Genomic DNA, 19945 nt, shown 5'->3' with positions numbered 1-19945 from the left:
GTGGTGGTATACTGTCAGACTCGAGCAGCTTGACACCTTCCAGGACAAAGCAGTCACCTTGATTGGCACCTCACCCCCAAATATTCACACTCCCCCTTCGATTCATAGTAGCAGCCGTGTGCACCACTTACAGGATGCATTGCAGGGACTCGGTAGACAACACCTCCAATCCCATGACTGTTACCATCTCTAAGGACGAGGGCAACAGATATGTGGGAACCTCACTACCTGGAGGTTCCCCTCCAGGTCACTCAGTCATAGAAAGTAACTTTCCAGCAGCTGCATTTGTGATTTCCTTTCAAAGGCAGTTTAAGGATTTGACTATCATCGCTTTTATTGTGTTGTGCTTTTTCTGTGTAGGAAAAACATTCAAAGGTTTACCACGAAGCCAGAAAATAAAAAGAAGCATGTGGCAGTTGTTTTTATTTCGATGTCCGTTGGACTGGCAGGATCTTCTAGAAGCCTGCCTTGCAGCACCATGCCAGGCTACACCTCATCTTCTTCAACAGTCAGTATAAATTGCTCTTGGTTCTTTTTTTTCTCTGCAAGAAGTAATGGTGATGTGTCAGTGAATGCTTTGCGTTGACAGACAGACTTAAACCAAAATGAGGGATTTGACAAAACCAGAACTAATAATATAAAAGAAAATTGCCATGAATGTAGAAAGGACACAAACAGTTTGGGGGGTAAGGTGGCAGATTGGAAGGTAGGTTGAAACTTGTAAAGTTCCTGATATGTAAAGGATAGCAAAAAAGTAATAGATGATTTAAAAAAAGTCATTGTGAATGCTTGGCTGAAATTTATAGTAGGTGCTTTGCACAAAACGTTCTGGTTGTGGGCAAAAAAGAGTGCAAGAGAAGGAACTGGAGCAGTTAGATAGGATGACAACTGATGAGGAAATAGTACTGAAAAGATTGGCTCTCACATGGAAAAGATACTCATCCCTGCTTGGAGCTTTTTAAAACAAGGGGAGGTTGAATTGAATTGACAAAAGATGTGACTAAAATCATTCAAATGTATATTTTCTTATGAAGATTATGCTAGACGACTTGAGGTTTACAAATTGAATACCTGCGTTCAAAAATGTAGTAAATGATAAACTACATATCAGTCTGTTTAGCTCAGTTGGCTGGACAGCTGGTTTGTGATGCAGAGCAACACCAACAGTGCGAGTTCATTTCCTGTACCTGCTAAGGTTATTCATGAAGGCCTGTCTTCCAAACCTTGCCCCTCACCTGAGATGCAGTATTCCTCAGATTAAATCACCACCAACCGGCTCTTCCCCCTCAAAGGGAAGAGCAGCCTATGGTCATCTGGGACTATGGTGACTTTACCTTTGATGTGGAGATGCCGGCATTGGACTGGGGTAAACACAGTAAGAAGTCTCACAACACTAGGTTAAAGACCAACAGGTTTATTTGGCAGCACTAGCTTTCGGAGTCTCAAGCTCCTTCATCAGGTGAGTGAGGACTTGTGTTCACAAACTGGTCATATACAGACACAAACTCAATTTACAAGATAATGGTTGGAATGCGAGTCTTTACAGGTAATCAAGTCTTAAAGGTACAGACAATGTGAGTGGAGAGAGGGCCAAGCACAGGTTAAAGAAGTGTGTATTGTCTCCAGCGAGGACAGTTAGTGAGATTTTGCAAACCCAGGCAAGTCGTGGGGGTTACAGATCTGTCTGATTCGATTACTGATTTTTTTTGTATGAATGATTGGGAGTCTGGTTAAATTTAAAAGGGTATTGATTAGCAGATTGAACAGATTAAATGCCAGATGAAATTAAATCTGGGAGAATGAGAGGTGATGTATTTTGCAAAGCAAAATAAAGAGACACGTGGTAAATACTAAAGCTTGAAAAGGAAATACAAGAGCAGAGGTTGTTGTGGGCAGGATTTTTAAAAAGTTTATTTATTAGTGTTTCAAGTAGGCTTACATTAACACTGCAATGAAATTACTGCGAAAATCCCCTAGCTGCCACACCCCGAGGCCTGTTTAGGTACATTGAGGGAGAATTTAGCATGGCCAATGCACCTAAGCAGCGCGTCTTTTTGGACTGTGGGAGGAAGCCAACACAGACACGGGGAGAACATGCGAACCCCACACAGACAATGACCTAAGCTGGGAATTGAACTCGGGTCCCTGGTGCTGTGAGGCAGCAGTGCTAACTTCACTGTGCCACCGTGTCGCCATTGATATCCACATCGTAAAAATGGAAGGAGAAATTGGTGAAACTGTTCATTTTAAACGTGGGATTTTAATTTCTCAAAAGAGTCATGGAATATAAAAGGAAAGAAATAGTGTTGAAATATACAAATCCATGATTAGGCAGCAATTAGAATAGTGTATCCATTTCAGGAATGATATTGACACCATGGCACTCGCATGATTTTAAGGGATGATAGCCTTTGGTGGGGAGGAAAGATTAGAGAATCTGGGGCTCTTTTCATTAGAAATAAGATTGAGAAGATCTGATAGAGATGCCTTTATGAAATAAATCAGAACAAACGTTCATTGATCAGTGAATCAGCAACTAGAGAATTTAAATTTTAAAACATCAAAGGCAGAGGACAGGTGTACTTTTGAAGAAAACAACTTTATAAAGGTATGGAGCAGGGCAATAGGAAAAATGTAACTTATTTTGGAGGAACTAGTCAGGCATAATGTGCTAAATGTAAAATTCCTCTGGAATATTGGATGTAAAAATGATTAATGTGGTGTTCCACCTCAAAGGAATTCTGAATCTATTTGAAAAACCAGTCTTGGCTTTGTCACTTTTTGTATCATAATATCCCTTTCCATGGAAAAATAGATCTTTTAATTATTCAGTCTTTATGTTTTTGTCCTTAATCGTGAGTTTACACTCTTTTTGTTTGTAATTTACTAATCCTTTGTTAATATCTGAAACCCTTTTTATAGCAGATCAGCAAAGGTCTACTAGGTTGCAATTTTAGTTATGCCAGCTTATAACTTTGTACATAGTTTTAGAACCCTGATACAGAAGTAAGCAAAATAAAACCTGATTTTTATTGTACAATTTCAGGATTTTAACTGATATGGTCTATCCATTGCCCATTGCGACACAACAGAAACTACTCCAGCTGTGTTCTATATACAATCAGAAACCAGGATCATTCAGTATATCTGACTTTCCGGTTGGTCATAGCCAGCTACCAGTGTACACTGTGGAAAACTTGCAATTGAAGAGTGGAATTGAGTCTCCAAGCCAGTTATCTGGTATGGTGCACACAGAGTTCAGAAAGGACACTGACTCAGTGATGGCCCCGACCTCTGGAGAGGAATTGGTACAAACAGTCGATCTTGAGATGTTAACTGAGAAGATTCAAGCTCTGGAGGGATCAGATTGGCAGCTATGCACAGGTATGCTAATACTTTGAAACTCTTTTATTTCAAGTTTATGTTGATAATTCAAATAGTTTTATTTTTGTCGATTTTATGCTTGTGTGAATGGAATTTAGGTACTTAGTGACTACATCAAAAACCCCCCTGGTTGAATATAGTGTGGAAAATATAGACTGAAACACTGCACCAACCTCAAGAGCAGATGTGTTATTTTTATAGTTCACACATCTGTGGCTTCGGAGGTTGTGACGCCCCGGGCTCATTTTGCATGAAATAATTACTGAAGTTGTTCAGTTTGAGTAAACAAATTAATGACCACAATAACAAGTCACAAAGGAATTTTATGTAAACATTGAGCAGTGTTTCCAGAGGAAATTAAACTCGAGCGATGCCACTGTGCTCCTTGCTGAACTCAATCTAATAATTTTCCCAACTAAAGACCCACTGATATAGTTGCTGTATTTAAAACTTAAATCCCAAATCTTTGTAGATGCAACAGATTGATTTCATCCTAATTCTAGGTTGTCATTTTAGTGATAGAAAATTAATGGAATATTGTCAATATCATGTTTTTATTTCAAATTGCTCAGTTTTAACATTGGTTTTAAAATGAAATTGGCAGTGCTAGCCTTTCCTTGCAAGGTTTATTATTGAGTGTGTGGCAAAGTAGTTTGTCATTAAATGTTGAATGTTAATCATGTTAAAGTATTTTTAACTGTGAGCAGGCAATCAAGTTTGTAATTAAAGGAAAAATACGTCTATATTTATATCACTTAAAATGTTAATTGGCCTTCCCCAATGCTGAAATGCTGCTCAGTGTAGTATTAATTTATAATTGCTAGAAGGCCTTGGGTCTGGTTCAGCCTGATCACAGCTGAATTTGCTGATTTCAGACAGGACAGCTGTCCAACTGATGATAGCGCCTCGGGATTAGTCGGGAAATCATCCAGGGCTCTTGTTTCTGACTGCTGTCTCCTGACTGATACAAGAATCTGTGTCTGTTGGGTGAAGAGTTAGTCGTGATTCGCTCTCTGGTCAGGCTTCCTAACAAAATCGACTGTTTTTGCATATTGGGAATGACAGCGCTGGAAGTATCTATGGAACTGAACTATGATTAATCTTCATGAGGATAGGAAAAAGAATGAATTGTGAATGTATTTTTTTCTAACTGGAAATCGCCATTCCTTTTTTTTTCATTGACCTTTATACAAGTTTGATTGAGGAGGTGAATTTTTTGGGGCATGCTGTCTGTTTTTCTATGGTGCTTAAAAGCTACAGCAGGGATAATGGGATGAAGATAGCTTGCTGCATTCAAGAGTACAAAATAAATCTTCCCAGGAAAGGCAGCTTTAGTGTTAAGTTTCCTGTCAGTTATACCTTTTTCCCAATTCTGTGCTTGGCTGATTTGTGCAGTCCTACAGTAAAGTTATGATTTTTTTTTTTGCAGATCAAACCTCCTGGAAGGATTACCCCCTAGGTAAAGTACCGGGCCAAAAAGAAGATCCAAACTGCTTTTTTGTAGACCATTACACCATGATGCCTGTATTGCATCAACCAATAACTGAGGACAACCTAGAGCATAATACTGCAATAAGGTAAATGATCAAATCTAGTTACTATTGTCATTAACAACTTGTAAATCCGTGGCAAGAAACATGGTGATGATAATGGTGGGCAGCTTGAAGACAGAGCTGTTGGTTCATGTGCAATATTTTGTTTAAACATGGTGACTCCTTATTGTGTTCGTAGGTTGAATAGTTGAAACTGTAGAATTAGGATAATGAATCCCTGAGTTAGATCACAAGGTTATCTCCCATAATTGATGGAATATCTTTAAACCTTGTGTCCCAGTTTGACATTATTTGAACATCAGCATTAGATTAGCTCCCAGTATGAAATCATGTACATCAATAATATTTTAAATAAACAGTGGAGTTTGTGGAAGCAAATTTGTTCATGTTGCTTGACATGCTACTGGGTGCCAGAGGGCTATATATGCTTTTGTAACTATACCCCAATAGTGAGCTAACGTATCCTGGAGTGTTGGAGGGAAAGCTGATAAGTGCATTTCCTGCAATTAAGGTCCTTGTTATGGTGTTGAGGTTTTGGCCTCCGATACCTTTCTTATGCTCAATCCAAAGATCACTATAGTAAGTGACTACTTGCTTCCCGTGATTCATTTATAGTCCATAAAGTAGGTCCAGGAGTCATGTTGGGGAATTCCAAGTCCTATTGCAATGTCTTAGACTTTTGTAGAATAAACATTGTTGGCTTGTAAGTTTGGGCTACAAATTATGGAATGAGTTAAATTATAGCTTGATTAGGAAATAGTTTAAAAATATGAAGTTTCTAAGATTATTTTGCAGCTGTCTCTTGTTGGGGTGCCAAATCCGAAACCCCAAGGTATATTATGAAGCTAGGCTGGACCAACAATTTTTCTATGTTGGCATTATTGTGAGGAAAGGATGCTTGTACTCCAGTAGTAATTCCACTGACAAATTGGAGATCCTTTTTATCAAAACAAACTTTGCTCATAACACAGTTTAAATACACCTCTAACAAAATGAAACAGTTTAACCCTTAACCGTTGAAAAATCTTTAAACATGAAAAAAAAAACTCCTCTTCTAATTTATTACTATTCAGTTCCAATTGAGCAATGTTTCTCTTATAGAGAAACCTCTCCTTAAAAATAGTTAGTAAATTCAGGCATACTTGCTTTTTTGGATAACTGCCTTGGCGCTTTGAAAGAGGTCTCTTCAGAGAGATGGAGAGCCTCCGGACTTCTGCCTTTAATCAGCTGCAGTCAGCAATACCCTTCTTGAAAATGAAACTGTTTTTCTGCAACAAGGCTAGATCCTCCCATTTCTAGTATCACATTACTCTGTCCTTGTTTACCTAACTCAGCTTATTACTTTTATTACTAGCCTTCTAGTAAATCAACACTTGCATGGCTAAACTGAGTAATTATCCTGCTTTCTCAGCATCTGCTACATTCCTTCCAGACAAACTGACTCTGTAGAAAACACTGCCTCTTAAAGCAGTCCCCCCTTAACACAAAATATTAATAGTGCAGTATCATCACATCCTTTAATTTAAGGTAAAATGGAGGAGTGAATGGGATCATGTAATTTGTCTTGGATTCTGCCCAATAAAAAACTTGAGTGGCTTAGTTGTTAAAGGGGAACCCAGGTTGCCTTACTGGGAAGAAGGTGTGAGATGTTCATACCTGCATACAATGATCAGCACAGCAATGCTGATGGTGGATAGACTTTTAGTCTCTAAGGCTTTATAAATGCTCATAAATAAACTTTGTTTAATTCTGGGAGAGATAGTGAGAGGTGGCCTAGCTTTGGCTAAAGGGAGGATTTTTCCAGGGTACCTCTTGCCGTGAAAATGAGTTTGAGTATTAGAAGTTATCCAGCTGGAGAAGGAAGCAAGCGATCGGGAGCTGAGAATGGCTTTGGACTGGTTCCTGGAGAATGACGTCTGCTCTTAAGGGACAAAGTAAAGTAAGCAGATGAACTATGGAGGGGAATTTTAGGTTGTTTTAAATGGGGGAATCCTTTTTGTAATCTACAATAGAAGTTTATTACAGTAGAAGTCGTAAAACTTTGTCATGTGATCCTTCCAGTTAGTCACTGGAAATTTGGATATCTTTTTTAACAAGCTATTGGTCTCTACGGCGATTGTAACAAGAGTTTGTAAAGCAAACATTTAACTTGCACTACCTCCTCAGATAATATACAAAACTTGTTTTTAACCGTATGATGATACTAAGCCTGAGCTGACATTTGTCCCTGCAACTGTGCATTGTGATTGGTATGAACCATAGAGTCTTGACATGTCTTATCCATTTCTGCTGCAGTAATTGTTTTGGGCACTGCCACTGATTAATTAGAACCTTTTTTCTTTATTCTTTCATGGGATGTGGGTGCCATTGTTAAGGTCTGCACTTGTTGCCCATCCCTTGTTGTCCTTGAACTGAGTAGCTTTCAGGCCATTTCAAAGGGCAGTTAAAAGACATTGTCGTAGGCCTGGAGTTGCATGTAGGCCAGATCAGGTAAGGATGGCGGATTCCCATCCCTGAAGGGCATTTGTGGTCCAGGTAGGATTTTACAATTGATGATGGTTGGTATGGTCAACACTACTGAGACTAGATTTCACTTCCAGTTTATTAATTGAGTTTAAATTTCACCAGCTGCTGGGTTGGGATTTGAACCCATGTTTCCAGAGTACTAGCCTGTGCATTGGTATTACTAGTCTACTGATTGTACAATGCCATCGTCTTCTCCTAAATTGGTTTCCCAATCAACACAGTCTGGCATTTTAGCTAGTATAAAACAAGGATGTATTGCTAACACATTAGGTAGCACGGAGGCCAGCAGAGCAAAGTATTGTACTTAGGAATTTGGTGAGTGGGGGAAGAGGTGCTGTTTTGGTCTTTTATAGAACAAAAGATGGTCTGAAAGAGTGCACATGAGATAGTAAGAAATGAAGTTTGGAAGCATTAATTAGGTGTGCAGATAGATGATCCTTGATTTTTAATGTTTATTTTCTTCTCTAAACTGGATCAGTTGCCTAAACTAATACTGGGAAGTACAAGTACAGTATTGCATTTATAGTTTAACTAGTTAAACTGCTTGATGCAACATTAAATAGCTGAGTGATATTTCTAATGATGAGCTTGAGTCTGCATCACAGTGCATCAGGAGGCAGTCACGCCTTCCCATTTTGTCTATGTTAAGGTGTGACTACAAGTGAGGCAGGTATGAGTATGAGTATCCAAAAGATCATGATGTGGAGATGCCGGCGTTGGACTGGAGTAAACACAGTAAGAGTTTTAACAACACCAGGTTAAAGTCCAACAGGTTTATTTCGTAGCAAATACCATTAACTTTCGGAGCGCTGCTCCTTCAAAGGAGGAAGGAGCAGCGCTCCAAAAGCTAATGGTATTTGCTACCAAATAAACCTGTTGGACTTTAACCTGGTGTTGTTAAAACTCTTACTGTATCCAAAAGGTAACAGGAGAAGAGCCTCAACCCTTGCATGGCCCAGCAGGTTAACAATTCTCCTGGACATTGTGAATGAGAACAGGGACTGCAGGGAGGATGTACAAACTGATTACAACACCCTAGTACAATGGGCTATTCATGTGACAGGAATAAAAAGGAATGTGAGGTGACAGAGGCAATATAGTTTAGGGTATGGACACTTATCTGCAGGTGAGTGTATGAGAACTGAAGGCTGTGTTACCGCCTGGTGCCAGCATTAAGGATATCTAGCTGGAACCAGAGAAGAATGTTGAGTGAGGGGAAAGATCCAGTCGTCATGATTCCATGTTGATACCAATGACTTTGGCAGAACTAAGAAAGATGTTCTACCGAGGAAATGTGAGCAGCCTGGGGCTAGATTCAAAAGTAGAACCACAAACAATGTAATCTCTGATCTTATTTACTTATGCCAATTTGTTCATGGCTCAGGTAATAATCCAGAGTGTTGAATATGCTGCTCAAAGACTGGTGTGGGAGAAATGGGTTTAGATCCACAAAGCACTGGGGAAAGGGAGCTCTGCTATTGGGATGACCTTCGCTTTAGGGGAGGCAGTGGTGATGTCGCTGGGCTAATGCTCTGGGGAAATTGGTTCAAATCCCACCACAGCCGCTGGTGGAATTTAAATTCAATTAATAAATCTGGAATCTCAAACTAGCTTTAATAATGGTGACTATGAAACCATTCTCAATTGTCATTTAAAAAAAAAATCAGGTTCACGAATGTGTCCTTATTTGGTCTGGCAATTGGGATGGGCAACAAATGTTGGCTTGGCCAATGACTCCCACATCCCATGAATAAATGAAAACAAAAATTTGAACCACACTAGGCCCAGGGACCTAGGACTGTAGAGGGCTTCAAACTAAATAGTCGGGTGGGGGAGGGGACATTTAGAAAGTTAGAGAAGGGATAGGGTAGGTTTTAGGTAATAACCGAAGTGCAGTAGGATGGGTCAGAGCATACAAACATGTACCAGCAAATAGGATCAGAGTAAGGCAAATTGGTTAAAATGTCAGAATTGAAGGCTCTTTTTCTGAATGCGCTCAGTATTCATAATTAGATTGAATTGATAGCATCAATTCAAATAAATGGGCATGATATGACCGGCATTATGGAGATGTGGTTGCAAGGTGACCAAGGTTGGGAACTTTGGAAAGAAAGGAAAAGGATTAGAGTTGCTTTTCTAATAAATGATATCAGTACAGTAAATGAGAAATAATCTTGACTTGGAAAATCAAGACATAGGGCACAATCTTGCCTGCCGTTCATGCCATGCTTCTGCTGCAATGAGGTCAGAGAATTTGGCGTCTAGCCAAATCCTCATTCACTGCAGTGGGATGGGAAAATCCCGCCAGTGTGAATGGTGATAAGATTCTGGCCGTAGAATTAGTTTGGGTGGAAATAAGACATGAGGGAAAGAATGACTGGTAGGAATAGTTTATAGGCCCTCAAACTGCAGCTCCAGCATAGGACAAAATAAAAATTAAGAAATAATGGGGAGTTGTAAAACAAATGCTGCAATAATCTCGGGCAATCTTAATGTCCATATAGATTGGATGAATCAAGTTGGCAAAGATAGCCTGGAAGATGAAGTCAATATTTGAGAGTTTCTTAGAACAATATATTGTGGAACCAACCAGAGAACTGACTATTTTTGATTTGGTAATGTGTAATGAGACAGGGTAATTAATGATACAATAGCAAAAGATCCTCTCTGACGCAAGAGTGATCATAACATGATAGAAGAAATTCATGTTCAGTTTTAGGATGAGAAACTTGGGTCTGAAATTACTGTCTTAAACTTGCATCAGACAATTATAGAGGATCGAAAACACAGTTGGCTACAATGGCTGGGGAAAATGGATTAAAAGATAAGGCAGGCATTTAAGGAGGTACTTCATAACTTTCAACAAAGATATTTCATTGAGAAAAGCTCAAAGGAGAATGTGAGCCATCTGTAGTTAACTGAGTGAAATAAGTATGGCATTAAATTGGTAAGAAAGGCACACGGTGTTGCACAGATTAATGGTAAGGCAGAAGAGTGGGTAAATTTTAAGAACCAACAAAGGATGACAAAAATAATGCAGAGAGAAATTAGAGAATGTTGTTGGGGTTTTCGAGGTGGCCGGATATCGTCAGGAATCTCAGACAATCCAATACTCTCAAAGCCAGTGTCTCTGTTTAAAGACGTAACCTTTATTTTGACCCGTGGCCACCAGGAGAAATCACTAAAGGGTTGGGACAGCTCCAAGATAGAGCAGCTAGACCTCTCCATTGAAATCTGGCATATATAATTCAAAACCGATCAATTATAGGTTTTCTTATCAATACATCCTGCCTTTCATGAGCTTTAAATCAATCACCTCCCATGTACATAAATCAACAATTATACCTGTCATATACCTTAGCCAATCGCATTTTAGAATCATAGAATTCCTATAGTACAGAAGGCGGCCATTCAGTCCTTCGAGTCTGCACCGACCACAATCCCACCCAGGCCCTATTCCTGTAACCCCACACATTTACCCTGCTAATCCCCCTGACACTAGGGTCAATTTAGCATGGCCAATCAATCTAACCCGCACATCTTTGGGCCATGGGAGGAAACCTGAGCACCCGGAGGAAATCCACGTAGACACGGAAAGTGCAAACTCGACACAGACAGTGACCCAAGGCCGGAATTGAGCCTGGCGCTGTGAGGCAGCAGTGTTAACCACTGTGCTGCCCATTTTACCCTTTGGCACAATGGCATTTTATTAGTCCTTAGAATTTGGATGCTAACTCCTGTCTTGGCTAAACCAGTTGCCTGTATCCCTTAGTAACCAGACGCCAACCCCAAAGTTCAAAGGGTATATTCCCATGAGTTCTTCTACAGATCACTGCCAAACCAGATTAACACATGTCTCGATGTCTAGGCATACATTCATCTTATCTGGACAGTGAATAAACCCTATTCATAAAGTCTGATTAAGTGTTCAGAATGTTCTCTCCATTAGAAACTCTACTGATAAAACTTACATACTCTCAAGGCTTTAACATTCTCTCTGAATATGGCTTTGCCTTTTACCATGATGCTTTGCAGCAAATTGCCTTTGGCTAAAGTGAACAATGATTCTTAAAAATACATTTTTGGTTAAAAATGCTGGCCCCGGAGGATGTTTTTGTTGTGTGTTTCTCGTCATCACTTTCGACCAGACGGCGAACACTGAATACGACGCCTTAATACATTCAAAATATCAGCATATGTTTTTAATCATAATCACTCTTACTGCATTTCATGTGTGTAAACTACTTTCTTGTTAGCTTATAAATCTGTTTTAAAGTCATTTAACTTGATGTTGGTAGTTCTGTCAGTGTCTTAGTGTATAAATGTCTAATGGTTTAAAAATCTTACTAACCTATTAGCATTTTTCCCCTTGGAGTATAAGAGTAAACTAGTAAGAAATATAACAACAGATGGTAAGAGTGTCTAGAAATATAGAAAAAGGGAAAAAAGAAGGCAAAAAGATCATTAACTTCTTAGCATATGAAATTGAGGAATTAATAATGGGAAAAGAGGAAATGGCAGAGGCTGGAACGAGCTTTTGGCATCTGTCTTCACAGTGGAAGACACACAGCATCCCAGGAGTAAAAGAATATCGAGGAGCAAAAGAAGAGGAATTTTTTAGAAAATCACTATCACTAGAGTGAAACTACTTTCAAAACAAAGGAATAAAAGATGACATGCTTCTGGACCTGGTGGTCTACATAAAGGAATGTCAGCAGGGGTAGTGGAAACATTGTTTGTAATCTTCCTAAGTTCCCTAGATTCTGAAAGGTCCCAGCGGATTGGAAAACTGTAAATGTATAACATCTTAATTCACAAAAGGATGAAGATGGAAAATAGGCTAGTTAGTCTAATATCAGCCGCTGGGAAAACACTGGGAATCCATTGTTAAGGAAGTAATAGCAGAGCATTTAGTAAATTGAAATAGGATCAAACAGACTCAACATGTTTTATGAAAGGGAAATTGTGTTTGATCAGGGATCAATTGTATTGTAGCCAAATGTGCTGCTGATATTAAGGTGGAAAGGAAGTCATGAGAAGGATACAAAGAGTCTGCAAAGGGAAATAGATAGGTTTAGTCAGTGGTCAAAAATTTGGCAGATGAATATAATCTAGGAAATTGCAGTTGTCCACCTTTGCGTGAAGAATGGAAAAACACAATAGTAATATAATGGACTGACACTGCAGAATGTTGTGGGACTGAGCAATCTGCATCTTCATGCATGAATCTCAAAGTTAACATGCAAGCACAGCAGGTAATTTGGGTGGCAAATGGAATGGTGGCCTTTAATGCAAGGGGATGGAGTATAAAAGTAGGGAAGTCTTGTCACAACTATACAGTGCATTGGTGAAATTAAGCTAGAATACCATATAGAGTTTTGCCCCCTAAGGAAGGATATACATCCTTTGGAGGAAATTCATAGAAGGATTCACTAGGTTGATTCTTGGGATGAAGGGGATTTAATGTGAGCAGGTTAGGCCTATACTCATTGAGTTTAGATGATTGAGAAGTTATCTTATTGAAACATTTAAGATTCGGAGGGGGCTTTCCAAAGAAGATGCTGGGAGGATGCTTTCCCCTGGTGGGAGAATCTAGAACTAGGGAACATAGTTTCAGAATAAGTGTTTGTCCATTTAAGATGGCGATGAGGAATTTCTTCTTTGGTTGTAATGTTTGGAATTTTCTATCCCAGAGGCTGTGGAGGCTGAGCCATTGAATATATTCAGTGCTAAGGTACAGATTTTCAAACTATAGGGAAGTCGAGGGTTAAGGGGAATTGGCGGGAAATGGAATTCAGACGGAGATCAGTCATGATCTCGCTGAATGTTGGAGCAGCCTCAAGTGGCTGAATGATTTGTTTTCACTCTTGTTTCTTGGTTAAACATTGGAAACATAAAAAACTGTTGTCAAACCCAGCTTTATATTGCTCACCTCTCTATTTTGCAACATTGAGTTGTGTTCCTGGTAATGATGAGTATTTAATTTTTGAAGAAACTGAATTTCATGGGCCTGGGTTCATGGGCCTTAGTTTCAGGATTTCAAAAAACAATGCTCACTTTCACCGATACCTATCCAATTTTAAAAGCTACAGAACAACCGAGTATCCGGGGTAAAAGTTTCTCATGTTTTTCTGTCATTGTTTTGTCTCTATCTTGTATTCAGTGGCAGAAGCAGTTATTTCCTGTTTCATAAGAGGAATTGGAGCTTAGCAGGCTTCCTGTATGTGAACTCCCTGCTCCTTTCTTTATGCTGGCCGTACAAAGGTTCTTTTCTGCTGTTGCTCAAATGAATGAGGAAAATCCTGTTTGCCGTTCCGTTTGCAGTGCGGTGATGCAAAACCAGAAGAATTACAAGAATTGTAATCTGTCATGATGACTTGGTAGTGGTGGGGGAGTGGGGAGAATTTACTAAGGTGGGTGGTGTGGGAGATGTGACTTGTGAAGCCAGACCATAGGGGTGGATTCACAGGGCTAGAAGAACGTGGTGGGTGATTGTTGGGACCAGAGGAGCAGGCAATGGGGGTAAGGCTGAGAAGGCCAGTGAGGGTTGACAGGACTGAGGGCGAGGGAGGGGGTGGTGGTGTGGTACAAGGTAGCCATACAAATAGCATCACCAGTGTCAATGAGGCCAGTACGAGTTTCTCAGGTAAAAGACTATGTCTATCACATCATTCTATCTGTAATGTTCTTTTACTAAAGTCTGGCTCCTTGAACTTTTTACCAGAGAACCAAGGGACTGGTGAGACTGAGGACCAGAAAAAAATATATTGTTAGTAAAAAAATTAGCACAGAAGTTAATAGGACTTTTATATTTATTCATTTTATGGGATCTGGGTGTCATTGGCTGGGCCCAGCATTTATTGCCCATCCCTAATTGCCCTCCATTTGAGAGTCAACCTGAAAGTTGATCAATCTCTTGGACCAGATCTATAACCCGGAGTGTTGAGATGTGCGTGTAGAGTTGGTGGATGCGTTGGTGCTCATTTGACAAAATTCTACAGGTTTTGGAATAGTTCCTGTAGATTGAAAGGTAGTTAATGTTACCCCATTAATTAAGAAATGAGTGAGAGCAAAAATAGGCCTGTTAGCCTGACATCAGTCGTAGGAAAATGCTGGAGTCTATAAGGATGGGATAACTGGGTACTTAGAAAACGATGATAGGATTGGACGGACTCAACATGGTTTATGAAAGAGAAATTATGTTTGACAGACCACTTGGGAGTTGTTTAAGGGGTTAACTAGCAGAATAGCTAAGGGGAAAACAGTGGATGTGATGTTTTTGAAGTTTCAGATAGTTTTTGATCAGGTTCAACACAAGCGGTTAGTAAGCAAAATTAGAATGCGCTGGGTTGGAGGTAATATATTGATGTGGATTGAGGATTGGTTACCGGACAGACAACAGTAAGAATAAATGGGTCATTCTCTGCTTGGCGGACAGCGACTAGTGTGGTACTGCAAGTATCAATATTTGGGACCACAGCGGCTTGCAATCTGTATCAATGATTTGGATGTGGGGACAAAATTTAATATTTCCTAAGTTTGCTGATGACAGAACTAGGTTGGAATCTGAGTTGAGGAGGATACAAGGAGGCTTCAAGGGGATTTGGATCAGAGAGTGAGTGGACAAATATATGGCAGATGCAATATAATGTGGAGTTTATCCACTTTGGTCAGAAAAACCCTAAAGGAGAGTATTTCTAAAATGGTGAGAGGTTCAGAAATGTTGATTTTTCAAAAGAGGACCTGGATGCCCTTGTTCGTGAGTCACCAAAAGCTAACATGCAGATGCAGCAAGCAATTAGGAAGGCAATTGCAATGATGGTCTTTATTGTAGGAGGACTTAAATGCAGAGCAGTTGGCCTGCTCCTGGAGTATCATTTGTGGTTTTGGTCTCATTGCCTAAAGAAGGATATACTTGCCATTGAAGGGAGTGCAACAAAGGTTCACCCAATTGATTGCTGGGGTGGTGAGATTGTCTGATGAGAATACCGGGCCTGTATTCTCTAGAGTTTAGAAGAATGAGCGATGACTCATTGAAACATACAAAGTTTTTACAGGGCTCAACAGGGTAAATGTAGGAAGGATGTTTCCCCTGGCTGCTGAGTCTGGAACCGAGGAGACAGTCTCTTATTTGGGACTGAGATGAGGAGGAATCTTTTCGCTTAGAGGGTGGTGTATCTTTGGAATTCCCTACCACAGTGGGCTGTTGAGACTCAGATATTGAGTATGTTCATGGTGGAAATGGATAGAATTCCAGTTGTTCAAGATAATGAGCAAGATGGGATAGTATAGGTAAATGGCATTGAGGTGAAAGAGCAGCCATGATCTAGTTGAATAACAGAGCATGCTTGAGGGACTGAATGGTCGATCCTGCACTGATTTCCATATATCTATGATAAAACTCTTGTAGCTCTTTTAAGGTCCATGCTTCCAGACAGTCCTTGATGCTTGCACAATCCCGTATTGAACAGACATACTCTGAATCCCTACTGTGTAACAATCCTACCCCCTCCCAGGCTCTCTTCTGACTACCTCCCCCACCTCCAAGTCTCTCCTTCCCCTACCATCAAATTTGTAGGTCAGTTTTTATCTTGCTGCTATGCTGGGTCTGAGGAGTCCCGGACTGGTGCCATCTCTATCCTCTATTTATGGAACAGCTCTATTCAAAACAGTAGTGGCCATCACTTGAGGCTGGCCTGAGAGCTGACCGATCCAGAAAAGCCACATTGGCTGGATATGCTAAGTACGTCTCACATTGACAACACATAGAGTAGTTATACAGGATATGAGACAGCCAGCTATATGGAATAATTAGCGTGTAAGAATTCCTGGTGTTCGTCAATAATGTCTGGAGTACTTGGGGGAGCACGGTGGCACAGCACAGCTGCCTCACAGCACCAGGGACCTGGGTTTGATTCCTGGCTTAGGTCACTGTCTGTGTGGAGTTTGCAAATTCTCCCCATGTCTGCGTGGGTTTCTTCTGGGTACTCTGGTTACCTCCCACAGTCCCTGGATGTTTAGGTTAAGTGGATTGGCCATGCTAAATTGCCCCTTAGTTTCAGGGGGATTAACAGGGTAAATACGTGGAGTTACATGGATAAGGTCTGGGTGGGATTGTGGTTGGTGCAGACTCGATGGGCCGAATGGTCTCCTTCTGCATTGTAGGATTCTATCTCCAATGAGTAGCAAAAATATCCATTTATTTGGGTAGGTTGATCATTCAACCTGTAGGTCTGCATTCAAATGTATTCAAATACTAATCTGAATTAAAATCAGTATTTGCTATTTTAGCAAACGGTTAAGCCTATTTTTAACAGGCTAATATCTTTATTAAAATTATAGAAAAAGCAATTTAATTGAAATAGATTATCATAGATACTACAAAACGCAATTCCAACCACTGCATTTCCTGTTTTGCCCATAATATTGAGTTTTTAACCTTTTTCTCCTGCACAAGAATCCCAGAATTTTGAGCATGGGTTTGGCACAACTGCAAGGTTTATTAGGTGACTACAGAGGGTTTTGACATTAGCCAGACTGGGTAAACTGCCTTCTCTAAAAGATGATAATGAACCAGTTCAGTTTTTATATTCACTTTTTTAAGAATTAGCTTTTTATCTCAGGAATTTTAAAAATGAATTAATACTGAAATCATGGTGTGATTTGCACTTCCATTTTCTGTATTATTTTCTGATTTGGGATTACTAGTCCAGCAACATGGCCACTAAACTACAAACTTGACTCAATTCTTGATATCTTGAGTAATATAAAAAGAAAAAAAACTACGTTTAAGTAGCATCGTTCACGATCTCAATGTCTTAAATCGCTTTACAGTCAATGATGTACTTGTGAAGTGTAGTGACTGTTGTAATATAGAAAACATGGTAGTTAATCTGTGCACTGCAGGCTTTGAAAGCGGCAGTGTGATTGTGACCAGATAAAACATGATATGATTTGGTGATATTGATTTGAGGGATTAATAATGGCCAGGAAGTAGAGGAGAATTCCTAATCTACCTTTCAAAATGTGAGATGGTCACAACTGGTGGTCCCTAATGCTCCCTGGCAGCGACATGCTTTAGTGGTAACATGCTAGGTACAGGTAGTGTGTCTGATCACTCAACTGCAATAGTATCAAGCTAGATTATGTAAAAGCTTTTTGAAAATAATTAAAAGGAGACAATCCATTTATTAACAAAATTATTTGTGCTCCATGAAGGAATGGGTGGGTTACTTGGCTATCTGGAAAAATGAACTTGAGGGATTTTCCTCAATTGTGTTGGCTAGCTCCATGTGGTGCACATCTTTATGAGCAACCCAACAAGGTTCATAATGTGAATCCTTCTAAAGGTGAGAAATTTACCTTTTGTTACAAGCTTGGTTGGATACTTCAAGGTGTTCTATGAAGCTCGCCTGACCTGTAACGTTTTATGTTGAATTTGGCTAGGATGAGCATGAGAGGTTTCACCTCAGGTGTAATTCAATGGACCCACAAAAAGCTTTTATCAAAAACAAAGTTTAATTAAGAATATTGTTGATGTGTATAGTAAGACAATTAGCAAGAACGTTTCCAATTACAAGCAAGAAACACAACAACCACGATAATGTATAACTGTTAAGGAATATCTCTAATGTGTTCCGACCAAAGCCAACATCCAATACACACAACCCTCCAATTAAGCACAATACAGCATAGGTTAATGCCCACTTGTTATCCAGCCTCCTGGGTTTGAATGCTGAAAATCCCTTGTGAAGAAACTCAGAAAATGTTGTAGTTGAATCTGTTTCCCAAAACACAGCTTCTTTAAGGCAGGATGGCAATAAGCCTCTCCTTCAGCTAACTGAGAATAGTTTCAGAACCGAACAGGGAGAGAAAGAGACTGCTTCTTAGCTTGCTGCTAAACTGCTTCCAACAACACACTCAAAACAAAACTGAAAGCCCAAAGGAAAGAACTCTCATCACCTGTCATAAATGAAACTGAAAGCCCTATCACCTGACTGCTACAGTTTAGCTCCACCCCCAATGATATCGCTGCATGATTTTTTAAGAAAAACCTTTATTAAAGGTACACTCACATGATACTTTAGTGATTATGTATTGTAACTTGCATTGAAACTCCCTGCATAGCAATTTTTTTAAAATGCCCTAATATAATGGGTCATTCAGATATCGAAGTTTCTCGTGTACACGCACTTACGTTTGTACATGCTGATTGTGTAGAAGTGTCCTCTGAAACTGCATTGTGAGGGGCAGTGGTAGGAAAAGGCAGGAAAGAAAGAAAAATATAACTGGCATTTTAATGTAGTTCCTCTCCATTTCAGGATGCCACAACCTGTAAATTATTTTTAAAGTGTAGTCACCATTGTTGCATAGGCAAATGTGGGAGCCAGTTTGCACAGCAAGATCCCACAGACGATGCCAGTGAGCAAATAGATGCTGTAAAGTTTAAACTCCACTGGAGTATTTTTATAGATTATGTACTTTAATTGTATATGAAGCTTGAATGCAACATGAAATTTTGTATAGCTATTTTCTATTGCTCATCTGCTTAAACCTTGTATCAATGAGCAGATAGTAAATTAAAACCTTGACCAAGTGAGTGAATGAACAAATGTGAATCGTTGATAAAAGTTGCAAATATCTTTATGCAATTAAAAAAAATACAGAACTGCATTTTCAATAGTGTGCTGATATTTTTGCTGACAGAAATGTAAAGTGCTTTAGGATATCTCCAGGGCGTGGAAGGTGCAATATGAGCACATTTTCTTTTTCCTTGGACAAGCTTGAGCTCAGCTGTGTTGGTGCCACTGATTAGGCTCACATGAACTTGGATCCTATCCCAGGAAGAAAGCAATGCCTTCTGGCAAGGAAAGAAAAAGAATATAAATACTTCTTGAGGATGTGAGAAAGGGCCATTATACAAGTGTAAGCCCAGACATCAGGGGTTGTTTTAACCTAACTGATCAGATGGGAAATGCTACTCTTACACCCTGTCAAATATTACATTTCTTTTAATTCATGATGTAAAACCAGCATTCCACTTGTTCTTGTTGGTTCCTGGTAGGAAATTGCCCCATTTGAGCATTAGCAGTATATTTAAGTTCAGAGAAACAGCAAAGCGGAGGAGTTTGAAGGAGTGTTTGAGAGTGGAACTGAGGCAATTGGAACATATTGTTGCCAACAACGGTAGGAATAAAGAGGAGACTGGAGCTTGAAGACTGCAATTCGGACTGGCGAGGGCTGGAGGAAATTACAAAAGCCAAGACAAAACTATGGATGCATTTGTAAATGAGAACATGGATTTTGGACCTGGTGAGTGTTCGGGGACAGTGAGTAAAAGGGGCAATAAAAGCAACATATCGAGTGTGCTGGAAATCTGAAATAAAAATAAGTGGTGGAAAAACTCCGCATCTGTGGAGAGAAAAAAAAGTGTTTTGAGTCAGTGACTTTTCTTCGGAACTGAACAGGGTAAATGAAGTTTT

At 39.7% G+C, this 19945-nt stretch overlaps 1 protein-coding gene across 1 annotated transcript in view; it reads left to right on the top strand.

Annotated features, from left to right (window-relative positions):
- las1l (LAS1 like ribosome biogenesis factor) overlaps positions 1–19945 on the top strand; it is an 80577-nt gene that overhangs the window by 46730 nt on the left and 13902 nt on the right. Inside the window, exons 10-12 of the mRNA XM_078211378.1 lie at positions 361–508; positions 3047–3384; positions 4814–4961. Coding sequence (XP_078067504.1) covers positions 361–508; positions 3047–3384; positions 4814–4961 — 634 coding nt within the window. The remainder of the gene's footprint in view (positions 1–360; positions 509–3046; positions 3385–4813; positions 4962–19945) is intronic.

This window comes from Mustelus asterias, chromosome 4, assembly GCF_964213995.1.
Source record: "Mustelus asterias chromosome 4, sMusAst1.hap1.1, whole genome shotgun sequence".
In the NCBI taxonomy this organism is placed as follows: Eukaryota; Metazoa; Chordata; class Chondrichthyes; order Carcharhiniformes; family Triakidae; genus Mustelus; species Mustelus asterias.
Note: the sequence above shows the minus strand (reverse complement) of the source record. Positions and strands in the feature narration are given on the sequence as shown.